Raw genomic sequence first — 16,671 nt, 5'->3', positions numbered from 1 at the left:
CTGCTCTCCCCGTCGCCGAGGCAAAAGTCGTTTCGGTCGGTAATTAGTTGCCCGACTCACGACAAATTGAAAAAGTTAGTGAGGAATGGAACGCAATTTCGCTCGCGGCCATGAACGCGGCCAACGTCCGCGATAATCGAGCCGCCGCTGCCGTTGCCATTGCCGTTGCCGTTGCCGTTGCCGTTGCCGTTGCTGGCGAGAGCCGCAAATCGAATTCTTCTTTCGTTTCCCCTACCACTCTTTTTCCTTACTATTTCTTTTCTTCTTTTTTCTCTTTCTTTCTTTGTAGTTATTAGCTACACGATTCGACCGAACTTGGAAAGTGTACGCCCTCGCGTTTAATAAACTTTTCTTGCGAGATAAATTGTCGGGAAGTCTTTAGTGATTAAACAATTTCGAGCCCAAGATCTTTGTAATTTTTCAAATCAATTACATACAAATAATGCTCTTAAAGATAAATAGAAAAGATTTCGTCGCGACTCGGATAAAAGTATGCTATGATTAATTTGTTAATTCATTGTCGAAGTAGTATATTGTCGAATGATGATTTAGCAGCATCTTAAAGTTAGTTAGACATTATTTAAGAATGTAAATGTGGGTCAAACGTCCCGTGTCCACCTTGTGTCTTTCTTGAGCCATTACGAACAAACGACTAAAAGTGGGAGGAATAAAAATGAAGAAGAAAAAGGGAACAGAGAGGAAAAAGGAGGAAGAAGAGGAGAATAAGAAGAAGAAGAAGAAGAAGAAGAAGAAGAAGAGCAGAGTGATTCACAAAGGTCGATGCTTGACGAAGAGACGTGATTTATTTTCGGATCTTTAACGTGATCCGTCCCGTCTTTTCGGATGGCCTTACGGGTACACCCGACGCGGCAGAGCCGTCGTTCGTTCCTCGCAGAAAATAGTTGCGCGAGATAGAGTTAACAAGCTAAAAAGATCGTATGTAAATCTTCGGTTTACGACGAACGAGGACGGTTGATTGAATTAGAACTAGCGTGAAAAGTGAGGATCGATGATTCGTGCGTTTACAAATAGCTCGTCAAATAAAATTTGTTCTTCGTTAAATGCGGATTAGAAATCTCTTTGATAGTCGAAGAGTGCTTACAAGATTTAATAGTATATAAAATGTTTGGGCTTTTCAATTTTCTCCATACTTTTTTCTTTCTTTTTCCTCTTAGTTTTTGTTTTTCTTTAATCTTATAAACTGGGGATATTCTGTAGATTGTATAAAAGATACGGTATCTTTCTGGATTTCCTTTAATGGTTCTGTCTTTTTGATGTCATATCTTCTATGGCAGGTCACATAATATAGGTCGTTTCGTGAAATAACCATCGTACGGAAAAAAAGTTACCTTCTCTTAGGTCGTATCACTTTCGTTTTACATTTTGTTTCTTTTAATGGGGAAAACGGGTTAAGAGTAACGAGGATCGTACGAATAAAATTAACGAAGCGAAACCTTTTCCCCTTACGATTATTGTCCTACGCATTCACCTAACTCTCATTAGCAGTGAAAAGCTGTTGAGTACGTGTACTCATCCTACTAAATGAACAAAAGAACTTGTATTCTTCTTTCGACATCGATCTCGGCTCCATTCCATCCATTTATTATTCGTAGATCAAATGTAAATTTGCGTGGTAACTATGTATTACCGTAAAAAGTAATTCGAACGAATGTACATCCGTATATTTCGCGAAAGAGATTGCACGGAAATAGAATATCGATGTATCGGATTTAACTTGGCTACGGAAATAGAAGTTACGCGTCAGACTCCTTACAACTTCAGTGACGTGCGTATCTGGAAATATTGCAGTACGCCTCTGGTTGCAAGTTGTTCGATATCGATAACATTTTAAAAATAATATTATTAATCCTAATACATGGTATAATTATTTATTAACTTTTTAAACGTAGACAAACTTTTGAAAGGAATTATTCGAACAAGTTTCAGACAAGTATAAATTATTCATGGATTATACGATCGATCTATATTCATTAACGATATCACATGTTTCTATTATATATTAACAGAAGTAAATTAGACATTGAAATACACATATCTATAGGAACATTGTCCTCGACTATCATTTTCAACTCGAGTAGAACGGACAATATTCCTCCGCACTCGTGTCCGCTGAAGCATCAAAACCGCACTTAAAAGCACATACGCGAATTGCTGAGTGGACGAGTAAACGTTGCACACGAATTACAACTCGTTATCAATTTTGGTATTTAGTGTACAGTCGTGTATCAGCACTTCCAATACATTGGAGAACCTTCGTATGGCGTATAATATCAAACATTTGAAATTACTGTACATTTTAGATTACTCTATTCGTAGCATACTTTAGACAATATTTGACAATTATGGTACCGAGGAGGAACACTTTATTAACACTATAAATTGTCCTGACTCGTAAACAGAATTTTCTTTAATTGAAAATACACTTATATGCAAATTTCAATAACGAACAACTTTTTCTATAATGCCTTAAGTCTATTGCTTATCTTGATTCGCTTTTCCTAAACAAAAAAAAACAAACAAACAAACAAACAAACAAAAAAAAGAAGCAAAAAAGAAAAAAGAAAACAGAAAAGAAAACAGAAAAAAATTAACTCCCATGAAATCCATGGAACAATTACGAAGTAATTAAAATATAAAGTTAGCAGAAAATAAAGCACGAGGATACTCGCGAGAATTTCAATTTTATCGCGTGTTGAACTAGCACTTTTACCGAATAAAGAACAAAGAAGAGAAACGATTTTGCTTGGACGCAAATAAGCTTCTGCGGCTGGAATACTTCGTACAGACGTTAACCACCACATTTATGAGTGGTGGCGATGCGCATACAAAAGGTATATCGATTGTCATCATCGTGTCGCGAAGTGTGACAGTGTGATTCATTGCGTTATTGCACGACGATAACGTGACTATATGTAGGTAGAGTTCGTGTGTATCGTGTCTCGTGCAAGTATGTTCGTGTGTGCATGAGATGCCGCATAATATACGAGCGCGGTATGACGTACGATTATTATGTGGACCATAACTGCTTATTAAATTTTATCCAGGATCCTGGTGAGAGTGTTGTAGTTCGAAATTCATCGGTGATACCATCGATATCGATCGTGGGTATAGTGAGCAACCGATACGAACATTATCCTGAATATTTTAAGGTCTCCCACTGGTCGAGCTGTAGCAAGAGAGAAACGGAGAGATAGAGATAGATAGATAGATAGATAGATAGATAGATAGATAGATAGAGAGAGAGAGAGAGAGAGAGAGAGAGAGAGAGAGAGAGAGAGAGAGAGAGAGAGAGAGAGAGAGAGAGAGAGGAAGGGAAGGAGAGAGATAGAGCGATGCGCACTTCCCATTTGAGCATCGACCTCTTCCACCATCTCTTTCCATGCTCTTCGTCCCTTTCCACCCCTTCGCTCCCTCCTGGACCATATCAACGCGCCATCGGCCATATATCGGTTTCATTTTCCAGTTACGCTCGCCTCAGTTCCAATACCTCTTGTTCCGCCGTACCGTAATAATATTACGCACTGTTGCGAGTACGGTATGCCAGCTTGTTAATTCGCCACGGTTTTCCATCAATTTCGTGGCCGCGAGCCAGCCGAGCCACCCCCTTTCGCTTTTCCCCTTTCTCTCTCTCACTCTCTCTCACTCACTCTTTTTTACATGGCTTCTGTTCTACCCTAGCGTTGCTTCATCTACAAACGATCGGCATTTATAGATACATATGCGTGACACAAACACAAGTATATACATTTTATTCGTTCGGATTGATCGTTAGAGGTGTTAACGTAATACTCTCCAAGTGTGATAGTGTCGAAACGCGAGATTGATCCTGCGGCGTGTAAATGAATCGTACGCCAATGATACAAGTGCGAAGTGTCAAATTAATGATCAAGAATCAAGGAATTAATCAGGCAAACGATCCAGTTCGAATCAATATTTTTGTACAACAAGCTCAAGAAGCTTTTCGATGGTTGAACCGAATTCGAATTTAATTTTTGAGATATAACAATTTGGCAAAATTGTTAGTAGCGTATTTTCCTTGGGATATATTCGTCGAGGAAAGATAGTGGGTGGATGCCACTATAGGTGGATGAAACACGCTCGCGTTTCAGATTCTATGAGCATGTGTGTGTATGTGTGTATGTGTTTGAGAGAGAGAGAGAGAGAGAGAGAGAGAGAGAGAGAGAGTGCAGAGGGAAGGTTCCCCAGAGCACTCGACTCATTTCTCCGAGCCAACACAAACCTCTCGACTCGACGCCACTCGTGGAAACGAAATCTGATACGAGAAAAGCTAAACTCCTTCGAATGCACAAGCCGCCCCTTCTTCGCCACCCTAACTCCTCCTCCTCCACCTCTTCGTCCTCCTTCACTCTAAGCTCTTCAACCCCTCCACAACGTATTCCTCTTTCTCCACCGACTATACTCTTCCAGTCCTTGCACGACTCGCGCTCCTTTCACTCACCCACTTATACTCAGTCAACCCTTTTCATTGCGAAAACGTCGTTCCGCGATTCATTTATTTCTTTTGTCTCTCTCTCTCTCTCTCTATTTTTTCTTTCTCTCTTTTTTCCTTTTCATATATATATATATATACACATAATATATACACATATATTTATCGCTCGAGTATTCTCTTCTCTCTCTCTTTCTTTTTCTCTCTTTTTTCTTTTCATATATATATATATATATATATATATATATATATATATATATATACATATGTGTAGACCTATATTTATTGCTCGAGTATTCTACCCTCTCTCTCTCTCTCTCTCTTTCTTGCTCAACCTCACAATCCACGCAATGTCTCGAGAAGTCTCTTTTGCGACTCACTGCACCCTTAATCGAAACCCTAACGATGACGGCAAAGTAGTTCGTTTAGTTCGTTTTAATTAACTATCATGCGTAGTAGTAGTCTTTCGCGACACTTTGTTTTTGGGAATCTTCTTTCACGACACGTGACCTCCTCTCTATGTGAATGACGCCCTCGAGTGATTTAATCCAAGCTACTTTGTGTTCGTTAGCTTCTTCGTAATTAGCTCGATAGAAAAATGGACGAAAAGCTTACGTATTTACGTAACTATCTACTCGTGAAATTGTATAGTTGTTTGTCTTTCATATTCCAACTAGCGATTATAATATATTTGTTTAAACGAACTCTGCTCGGATATGTATTCAACAGATAAAGTTATGCTTTCCTCTTTCCGCATCTATATATATATATATATATATATATATATATATATATATATATATGTGTCGATTATTTTAATTGCGAATTTCTGTAGAAAAAAATTTTTTTTTTTAAACAGATAGAAATTCGATGTATCTATCGTTAATACGGACTATGATATAGTGTTTGGATATGGGAGGGAAGAAGAATCTGAAGAGATCCCGTTGTTCCTTTCTTCCCCCATGATCAATTCAATTTACGAAGTATAATTCGAGGGGATACGAAAAGTAAACTAAAAGGAATCTGTGCGGAGAAAGTAGATATCTATCGTTTCTCTCCTATATATACTTCTTTCTAACTGTTATATGCTATTTCAAGAAACAATCTATTCGATAGGAGAAATATGCGTCTTATGAATGAATGAATGAAACTAAAGTCCGTGGCGCCGCCGTACGTCTAACGTAGCAACCACATGACTCTTCGTGCGTACTACTCGACAGGTTATACGTCGGACTAGCGTTCAATTATGAATAAACACTGTTTGTCAATGAAACTCAAAAAAATTGAGCGGATAAACGTGAACTTTTGTGTATATTTTTTTTTTTTTCGTTTTATATTTCGATGCAAATCTAAGAAAAAAAAAAAAAAAAAAAAAAAAAAAAAAAAAAAAAAAAAAAAAAAGAACAAAAAAATTACGAAATTTTACGAGACGCCGTATGGAATCGAATTCAATAAAAAATTCTGTCAATCATGATATTTTCTTTTTATTTTTCTTTTTCTTTTCTTTTCTTTTTTTTTTTTTTTTTTTTTGAAACATTGTAAAGCCTCACGTAGAGTTTAGCTCGAGATTGTTCGTTTTTGCGGATCGATGATAATTATTCTCGTACGTTCAACTATAAACAAGAAGAAAGATTGGGTGGTTGGTTCTGAGCCTCCCCGCTAAATGCTCTTAATGACATCCCATAATTGCCGCGAAAGTTACCTGTAATTACCGCGTGAAAGCACTTTAGCCATACGTATAGGTGGTCTGCGATCATGAAAGAATCTCGAGAAAGTAAAATGTCGAACGATACATAGTATTACAAGACTATTATGTTCTTTTCTTTTCTTTTTCTCTCTTTTCAAATAATTGAATAAATTTTACAACTTTTTATTCGAGGGATGACATTCGAAGGAATAAAAGTATGTGAATCGTTGGGGTTTGGGGAAGGAAAAAAAATCGATCGATTACCGCAAACGTGCTTTCAACAACGTGGTCGATGTATTTACTCTGTTCGGATCGGTCAGAAACGATAGAAACGAACGTTCGACGAAGAAGGGAGAATCGAGATCCGATTGCATCGATGATTGGTCGAAGGATCGATCGGTCGACCTCGGCGACGATTTGAATAATTTATTCGAACGATCAACCGTATTAATATTCATTACTCGGTCAATACTCGATCGAGCGAATCATCATCGGTACTGGGATAATTGTTCGCGTAAACATTCGTTCGGCTTAGCCGGTGAGTTCGGCGCATTGATCCGAATCGAACGAGGATAACATCATCGGTCGCATCGTCTCCTCTACTTCCATCCGACCTATTATAGAACATCTGTATATCGTTCGAATTTCGGTGAAACATTTCGAGAGAAGCATCACGAGTATTTCTACCCATCGTGCCTATATAACTATCTACGTATCTATGAATGTATGCACGTATAGATATATAAACGTATATCAAGAGATATGATATTTTTTTCATTCACCGTCGAAATAAGCCCAATTGAATTTTTAAACGTACCGAGCCGCATCATATAATTAATTAACAACTAACGCCCGTGACAATCAATTATTCGATTAGTCCTTTATCCGTTATACCGAACAATCATATAGCTAACGGATCATTAAACGAGTTACGTATAATTCTGTTATGTCCGAATGAATTATATAATGCAATCTCTCAGGAGAGCAATGCGTACTCACCCCGCTAAAAGTCTTGACGTTGTGCAGAGCGTTCTGTGCGTCCAAGGCCGCCTTTCTCGTGTAGAAGGTTACAAAGCAACAACCTGGAACAAAAAGTCATCGTAATTAGTCTGAGACAATTATATTTTTTTTTTTTTATCATTGTTCGCAACTTTGATAACGATCATGGGATCGATATATCGAGCGACTACGTTTGTCACCGAATGCGAGTCGCTAGGAAAGGAAGACAAACGCGGAAAAATTTACGAGAATTCGATATACTACGGAGTGCTATAGTACCTATTATTCGATCTATACGAAACTCGATATGATAGACATCGACGGATGTAGAGACTTTGGACAGGGATGACAGGTTAGATGGAATACGATGGTAAGAGAAGAGAAGAGAAGGGAAAATTGGAGAAGGTTGTTGCTGCTTCTGGAAACCTCATCGAAACCTCTTCGGTGTCTCTTTGCATCCTCTTTCGTTTCCCTTTACCAAAGGAGACGTGGACGTCGAACCGGCAGCAAATTCGACCGGTCGGTAGTTACGAGTTGCCAAAAGTTCGATTCAACGTTGTATCGCCAACCCTTTTCTCCTTTTCTATACTATATAGTTGGTTAATTCCGACTTTGCTATTCCCTCCCTCTCTTTAGACACGCGAATGGAGAGAGTAGAAGATGCTCATGCGCGCGTGTGTACGTTGGTATTACAACCCCTTAGTTTACGAATGAGTTGCTTTACCTGCATATAGCTATTCTCTCATTCCGAGCATCCCCACAATGCTTTCGCAAAAGTCCATGAAGCTTAAGCAATATGTTTGTTCTACCATTCGCTCGTTCTCCCTCCGCCCCCCCCCTTTCTCTCTCTCTTTCCCTTTCATTTTTTCCTTTTTCCTCCAACAGCGAACTTTGGAATTCCCAGCTGGAACTTACGATTCGCACGAATTGCTAAATTACTGTTGTCCATGGAAAAAAGTCGAACACTTTTTTCTTGTCGGATTTCACTGTCTCTTTTTTGCTTTTTCTTTTCTTTTTTTATTTTTTCTTTTTTTTTATTTTTTTTTTCATTCTTTTTTTTCCACGTTTGAGAAAAAGTTTAAAACAAATTCAATAAACATGTTGTTTTTTGAAATCCATAGAGATAGGAGATTAATTGAATTAAAATCTCTTGGCATGCGACACGTTAATAATCCTATTCAAGTTAAGCAGGAAGAACGTTATAATGATATTGTAATGAAACACTAATCTTCATCTAGAGGGTGCTATAACGTGATTACGTTTAATAGAAGCATCGGCAAGGTTTGCAATTAAGGTATGAGGAGGACCGTGTACCGTATATACCTTGTTTTGGACGATAACGCAATATGGCAATATTCAATATCGCATTTAATGACGTAGGTACGATCTCACGACGAATATCGTAATTGCGATCGGTAGTGTATGATAGGTTCGATTTTAGGATACCATAATACTTTGTCAAAACGTATAAAGTACCGTTCGTGGTCGGGAGTTCTTACAGCAATGCGCGAACGTGACTAGAATGAAATCAATAGATATATGATAGGTTAATACATCTTTATACAGTTTCGCTTGACTTTCTGAGCTTACATTTCGTAACTTCGATAAATTCGATTCTTGTAAGATTCTAAATTCTAAATAAAATGAAGATTCTATATTTTAAAACAAACGGTGGTGCCAGATTAAAAAATATTAACAAAGTCAACCTTTGTTCGAATTTCTCAGAAAGTTCGATTATTCGGAGGGGCAGAGAAAGAAAAAGGAGGAAAATAAAAAAAGAAAGGAAAAAAAAAAAGAAACAGAGGCGTAGGAAGTGATTCGTGTTTCTGACATGCGACGTCGACGAATTTCGATAAATTTACGAGACGCGGGTAAGGGAAAATTATGATCTAGCGAGTAACTAATCTTAAGGCATCATCGCTCGATAGACCCTTAAATCACATCGAACGAACTTTCCCTTCGCCATCGGTTGGACGTTCGCCGAGCAGCCGTCTGTAATACTCGTGTCTACAAATGACCCTATTCGTCGAGGTGCCAACGCTGCTGCTAGTACTCCTTCCCCTCTTTACCACCTTCCATCATCCCTTTCCTTGACTGATGATCGCGCCACGTAAGCGAAGATCACAAGGAAGATATCACGAGTCATTCGGCTGTTGTTGAACTAGTCACCGTAACGCGATTAGAACGTGTACTTTTTTATCTTCGATCTAAACACGAAAACTTTCCTGCAATCTGCAAACTTTTCTTGTGAACGCTTCTTCCGATTTACCTTCGTTCTTCTAACAAATGATTACAAACGACGATCCCAGAAATTGGTCGATCCGCTTTGTCTGAAAACGTTTAACTTCGAAAACGATTATATAGAGATATTCCTAGTCGTGTAATAACGTCGTACAAGCACGACAAGTCTTTGACGTTAAATACGCGACAAGCTTCGAAGATTGTTAATTGAATTTTCGTTTAGAAGGTGAAACGTTCTATTACAATAACAATGATCCGATTCATAATGCTGTAGAATTCCATAATTACGGGACCGTAATTATATGCAAATTGGGATCAATTATTAATAAGCGAATTATTAACCCGGGAACAGTGTGCAGCAGTATTCCCATGAGTTCCTCGCATACACAGTTTGAATAGCACTAGTTTAGAGTAGAGAGCACGTCGGGCCACGACGACGGTGTAATTTTCTCGTATGGGCTTTGCCCAGTGTTTTCTGACCGGCCACCACCGGCCACCACTAGTAATATGGACTACCTCGTGACGCGCTTTACTTCGGAGGAAAGCTCTCGGCGACCTGGGAATCGTGAACAAAGCGAAAATCAATTTCGTGGAACGTTGTAAAGCTGTAATTCCTATGAGCGTGAGAAGTAAATTATGGAAGATTAAATGTTATTCGTAAAATAACGTTTAATTTCAATTATGTAATATGATAAATTTCTAATCGTTTCGTTAAGAACGTACAACAGAAAATGAACGTAAGACTTGTCCTTTTATCAACGCAAGTACGAATAAATAAACGCGTCTATAGTGTAGTATAAACGCGTACCTTGTGTTGTGTTTGTCTTTTTTTTTCTCTCTCTCTTGCGAAACGTAAATATTCGTCGGAGTACCGAATGAACTATCAAAGATTATGACGATTGATGGTTACGATAAGATAAAAAAAAAAAAATAAATAAATCAATCAATAAAGTCCCCCTCCGTATTCTCTTATTCTCATTCGTTCACACTCGCGAAATAATTCCAAATTATTCACGGACTTATTAATAATGCTCCATCGAAAATTGTTCGCAACACCAAACAATGATCGTACGTTAGCCGAATATAATCTCGTGCGTGGGTGATGTCATTTGCAAAAATCGTGATGACGAATGAGCCAGTCTGGGCAAAACAAACGAATGAACGAATGAACGAATGAACGAATGAACGAATGAGAGCGAGTGAGAAACGAAGCGTTGGGGAATGCTGGCCTGCAGGGCCTCGTCGCCATTAGGGATTCCCAATTCACGTCGTAATTATCGCTAATTGGACTCCGGATTATACTTGCGCGACACTCGACGCATGAAACGCCCGTCGTTCGCGGCGCGAATTATGCATTGCTCGCGCTTACACATACGTTCCTACCTATACATATAATTTCACGGGAGGCACGTCGAGAAACGTTTCGAGTGACATCAAGCGAATAGAGGAGAATAGAGAGAAAGAGAGAGATAGAGAGACTCTATGTGTGTGTGTATGCGCGCGTGTGTGTTTGAACGTGAGAGAGGACGGACGAAAGCGAGGAAATCGAGAAGACGTATGTAAGAGAAGGGGAGAGTTTGTCGTCGCCGATGCATCCATTGTGCGAAATTCCATCGCGTCGTTCGTTTCTACGACGGAAATTATTCGTGCGTGTAACGTAAGGGCTGGGAATTCGATGACATAACCGCGTACCGACTTGACATATATCTGTCTATGAGAGAATGATATTCTCCAGCAATGAAAATGCCTTGTTCGTGCAATCTTAATAATAAGATAGAATAAAATCGCTGTACTGATCCAAAGAATCGTTTCATTTCATATCCATAATTTGGTAGAAGGATCTGTTTGAAATTTTTAATAATATTGCAGTTAACAGTACAACGACGAGAACAATAAAGTTATATTTCGTAAATTTCAGAGCTAAAATCAGTGTCCTAGATAAGGAACGTTAAGCAAGCTTGATAAGTTTAAGAAAAGATATTATCGTTGATATACGATCGGTCGGTACACATGCGCACAACGAGTAGATCCCGTGGGTTTGCGGCTAGTACACCTCGATCCCGATCCGTGATTAGAGTCCATTGGGAAATCTATAAAGTCGTCCTTCTTCGAAACGTGAAAATGGAAGAAAATTTATATCGGCTTTTCGAATGGTTCGTTTTCACATTATGTATCATCTTTGCTGTTTTTGGGATTCGTTACGTGTTTTTCTTTTTCTTCTTTTTTTTTTTTTCTTTTTTTTTTTTTTTTTTTTTTTTTTTGTAGAACATGAACACGTATATGTATCTATATATTTTATCCAACGAACGGGAAAACGTTGAACAAGGATATCGAATTGAAATTAATGTTATTCCGAATATAATGGACTATGTCGTATAAAAAGAAAAATAGGGAAAAAGGAAGAAAAAGAAAAGTAATATCGGTATAAAAGTAATATCGTATAAAAAAATAGGGGAAAAAAAGAAAAAAAAAAAATAACAAAAGGGAAAAGAAAAAGAAAAGTAATATCAGTAATATCGGCAAACAAAAAGTAATGGTCAATAGTCATTGAAGTTAAACGAGTATAAAAGCAAAAGGTATGATAATGATGGCGTATCGACTAGGAGGAAAACGTATCGTCGTTGGTAGCCGATCGACGAGTACGACGCGAGGATCCCGTGGGCCTGCGGCTAATACCTCGATGCCGATGCGTGATTAGAGTCCACGGGGAAATCTAGCCCCGACATGCTCCGGAGGTAATGCTCGTTACTCGCAAGCCGAGTATACCCTCGCCCTTTGCCACCAATGCCAGCAACGAACGAAGCCAGTAGCAATGGCAATGGTATGGTGTTGCAATAGTGGCAAGAGTAGCAGTAATGTACAGAGTTGCCTTTCTGCACACGATACTCTGCTTGCTGTTCTGATCCGACCTACTCTGTCCATCTACTACTAACGATTCTATCCGTTTCATTCTCTCCTGCATCAGAACGATGCAGCTTTCTGCTCGCGAGCAAACCGCGTTGCAATAATTGCAGGAACTCTCGCAACAAATTGTACGAACGATAACACGTAATCGACGAAGTCGTAGCCTCCGGATGAGTTCAATTAACGATGATTTCCTCGAGCTTAAAGATAACCATACTATTACGTATATCTATTCCGCTATGTTTCGTAGAATTTCGTAGAACATATTGCGTTTGGCTTTAACGAAATTCTTGCCTTCAACTAAACGATCTTTACTGGAAGAAACTTATTCTTTTCCGTGTCAGTGAACGAAATAGAAAAAGTAGGTCCAGTTTTGTATCATAAATTGTGATCGTACGTTCCCACGCTTCCTGGGGCTATGATATAGCTAAGAATCTTGTAGAATGGCCGAATAGAGTACACTTTCGACGGACATCGATGGAGATATTATCAAAGAGTAGTGTCGATCGTACCCATAAATTCGATGTTCGACACGTACCTACATGCGACGATCGTCTCTCTATTTTTCTCTTTTTTTTTCTCTTTTTTTTTTCTTTTTTCTTTTTTCTCTTTTTTTTTTTCCCCCCATTTTCTTCCCGTAACACTCCTTCTTCGACACACTTCACAGCAGGAGATCCTGTCTTTCGATATTGCCAGCGAAAACGCTTCGTCGTTAAAATAGTTCGACGTTTTCGCTGAAAGGGGGTGTTGAACTAAGTGCTGAATCGATGAGTTATGATTTCGCGACGATTACGAGATAAAAAGTCTTGGGAGAGCGAGAAATATCTCAGACGTACTAATTTTGCGAATGGAGAAGTCGATCTATGAATCATATTATTCTTAATAGAATCACATACGAATATAAATTATGTTATTGAAAATAAATTGCCAGCTATCGAGGAATTACAAGTATATATAACTTGATTCGTTCGAAAGAGACATTCAATTATTTTAGATTGTATGAAAAAATGTGGAGGAAAAAAAAAAAGAGAAAAAAGAAAGGATAAATCCTTCGTGAATAGATCTTTTCGATTAAATTTATTTAATATTTTTCACAATCGAATTAAACGAGATATCCTGTATTTTATTACAAAGAGGCTGAGTCAAATCGAAAGATGAGAAAAAAAGTTTACTCAGTGCATTAAACTATTTCGTGTCGATTTAAGTGTAACTTTAATTAAGTAACTAGGTGCTTTTCTTAGGGTAACGACATGCGCCGAGTGCATCCGGCCGAAATAACCGCGGTAACAAGGCGAGATAAGAGCCGTGAGTTATATCGTCTCTTATCTGCCGGCTGTGCTCACGGCATTTGACCTGTGATATCAGTGTAGATGCCGGCCACGTTGGTGCAAGGTGCAAACGAGACTCCAGCGACTGTCTCCTTCCTACCGTTCTTGGATCTATATGCTCTCTCGAGCGGCATGCTAGCGTTTGCGCGCACGCACACATACACAAATCTCTCTCTCTCTCTCTCTTGTTTGTCCGTTCGCGCGTACTTGCGAGTAACGTGCTTCTAGTCAGGAGACCAGGCTTTGACCGATCAAGCAGCTTGAATTCACTGATTAAGCGGAGAACAAAGATGGATTGATTCTAAGGTGTCTCGCTCGCGATCAAAGATAAGGAGAGAACTACGTTCTCAATGTTTGAACAATTTTCCTTTTCTTTTCTTTTTCTTTTTTCTTCTTTTTTTTCCGAAAAGTTCTCATTATTTCTCTTTGAATTCTTAATATCTAAAAGTTGTGCACCAGGACTTGGAAAATTTTTGAAACTTTCTATGAAAAAAAAAGACAAAACAGATAAAGAAAAATAAAAAAATAAAAAAAAAAAAAAAATAAAAAATACTCGAGTAAGTTTTTACTCTTCCCTATGGTCATCGGGAGAACGATAATAAAAACAAATTTAACGAATTACCATCCATTCGATTATATTTTTCTTTCCCTTCACTTTTGATTTGACACTCCGTCGCTCTGAATACTTTTAATGGCATCACTTCCACACCACCATACAAAATCATCGCCCCGTTCCATTATTATCGACATTAATTTGCATAAATACCATCGGTATTCGCTTCCCGTGCTTATTATCCGCGTCTCGCGGCGAGACGTATCACCCCCGTAGTAATTTGCATGTCGGCTCACGTTGACACGCGTTTCGCCATCGACGCGCGGATCATTAATTGGTCACGTTTATTTTCTTCCTGCGATCGATAACGTTCGTCCTTCCATCTACAACGTGAATTTGTGTATGACTCGTAAAACGTTAATGGTCTATGTTAATAAACGAATTTATTTTCGCACATTTAAGAGAAATTTTCGTAATAGTAATTTAACTTTGAAACGTTGATCTATCCTGTTATAAGTGCAATAAAAATTCTCAATTCTTCGAACGTGCTAATCTTAACAAGCTTATTCTATGATAACTTTTCTATGATAACTTTTTCATTTAAATCGAATAACAAAATCGAATAACAAATATAAGATAATTAGAAAATTGTTTGTTTATTATATTCAACGAAACAACGATAATTGATATAAAAACAACGGTTCAATCACTTTTCTCTTTCGCAGTCGCAAGGAATCTCTCGGAAAGACTTTGATCGTTGATAAAGAAAAAAGAAAATATATTTGTCCCTAGGTAGTATCGATTTTTCGAACTGCTAAATGAATATCGCATAGGACTTTTTTTTTCGAAAAGAAGAAAAAGAATACGAGTGGCAAAAGACAGAACATACTCACCCGAAAAGCTAGTGCTACACTATCGCCAGAGTAAAAACAAGTGCTATATGTTCGCTCTGCCGATAAAGGAAAGGAGGAGGAGATTTCCGTGATAAAACCGAGATTGCTATCCCGTGCCAATCCCCGGAATACTTCGTCGTCCATGCGAAACGATGAGATCCGTCTACGAAAACGTCCCGACACACACTGATACCAAGTGTTCGTTCTCAAGGCATACCAAAGAGAGTCGATGCGAAAGTAAACTCGAAACGAGCGACTTTCTTCGAGATATCAAGGTGAATCTTTGTGTTTGTATACTACAGGGACCATCTGTCAGTCAGCTAGGTTTATAACCTTCCTACAAAGATTACACGCTAAACTTCCAACGATTGTTTTCTTTTTTAACATTGAACGTGATCGAAACTTTTCTCGAAATAAAAATATTTGACAAAAATTTATGTACGTATCACGATGACGTGAGCATAGTTAAAATGGCAAAACGAGTACGCGTTAACAATTTATATCAATTTTAGAATTGATTAAATAGAAGATTTCTTTTTCAAATTTATATATATATATATATATATATATATATATATATATTTCTTTTTTATTAAGCAGCAATCGATCATGTGAAAAATCTAAACAATCTTTTAACTTGCCGTGTTGAATAAAAAGATTGAAATAATGCAGGCAATCAAGCGCGTAGGCAATCAAGATGAGATTCAGATGTTACGTCTAGAAAAGTCACCAGCAGATTCGTCATTCCTGTGAGACTTCTTGCGCATTCGATTTGCTCTTCGTGGTATGATGAATCTTTTTATCAGCGATATTGCGCTCGCGCTCGCTCACAGGAGAGTTCTATAATCCTTAGAAAATGAGAGAGGGAGAGAGAGAGAGAGAGAGGAAGGAAGAGGGAAAAGAGGGAAAGAGAGATAAGAATAGAAAGAGAAACGTATACTTGTCTACGTATTTTGTCGCGATACTTGCATTCTCCAACATCCTTCAAACACATTTCACAGACTCAGAGTATCTCGATACACTTTTATCCATCCGCTCGGCATCATTGATATTCCGTGTGCGTAAAAGATGGCTTCCTACGGACGGGATAATATCCTGGCTAAGAAACAACCGAGGGAACCTTGTTTCCTAACATTCTTGTTTTATTCCAATCCCTCGATCCTCTTCCTCTTTTTCCTTAATATTCCTCGCATTTTGAATATCGAGTATACAATAAAGAAAGGTTGGATTTATTTGAACGTCGATCGAACCTTTGATCGTCCAAAGTTTTAAGATATAAAACAAAACAAAACAAAAAAAGAAAAAAAGAAGAAGAAGAAGAAGAAGAAGAAGAAGAAGAAGAAGAAGAAAGGAAAAAAAAACAAAAGAAAAACCGACAATATTTGATGTGTCTTTGTGTCTTTTCGTTTAATATCAGAAGAAGACTATAACTTTCCTAACATAAAACTCGACTTTATAACAGGCAATATCTTCTCTAATTAAGACCCAAAGGTTGATCCCTCTTTGATATCCACCATCGAAGCTCTCTCCCTTTCGTATTTCAGATAAAATAAATCCAACGATGTCGTTTAATAAGTAGTACGAGGAACGATGGG

The 16,671-nt window shown here is 38.1% G+C and overlaps 1 protein-coding gene and 1 long non-coding RNA gene across 43 annotated transcripts in view; one reads left to right on the top strand and one right to left on the bottom strand.

Annotated features, from left to right (window-relative positions):
- Window positions 1–16,671, top strand: part of LOC118442821 (uncharacterized) — a 404,525-nt gene that overhangs the window by 61,189 nt on the left and 326,665 nt on the right. The gene's annotated exons all lie outside the window — the stretch shown is intronic.
- The window catches only part of LOC118442789 (CUGBP Elav-like family member 1-A), a 269,901-nt gene that overhangs the window by 62,194 nt on the left and 191,036 nt on the right, over window positions 1–16,671 (bottom strand). For all 42 annotated transcript variants that reach the window (XR_014983511.1, XR_014983512.1, XR_014983513.1 and 39 more), the window contains one exon: window positions 7,158–7,240. Coding sequence is in view for 38 of the 42 variants with exons in the window: in XM_085663560.1 (XP_085519686.1) it covers window positions 7,158–7,240 (83 nt within the window). In the remaining 4 variants the exon portion in view is untranslated. The remainder of the gene's footprint in view (window positions 1–7,157; window positions 7,241–16,671) is intronic.

The sequence above is a fragment of the Vespa mandarinia genome, chromosome 22, assembly GCF_050613455.1.
Source record: "Vespa mandarinia isolate Hongniang chromosome 22, ASM5061345v1, whole genome shotgun sequence".
Lineage (NCBI taxonomy): Eukaryota > Metazoa > Arthropoda > Insecta > Hymenoptera > Vespidae > Vespa > Vespa mandarinia.
The sequence above is the reverse complement of the archived record's forward strand: the minus strand, read 5'-3'. Positions and strand labels throughout refer to the sequence as shown.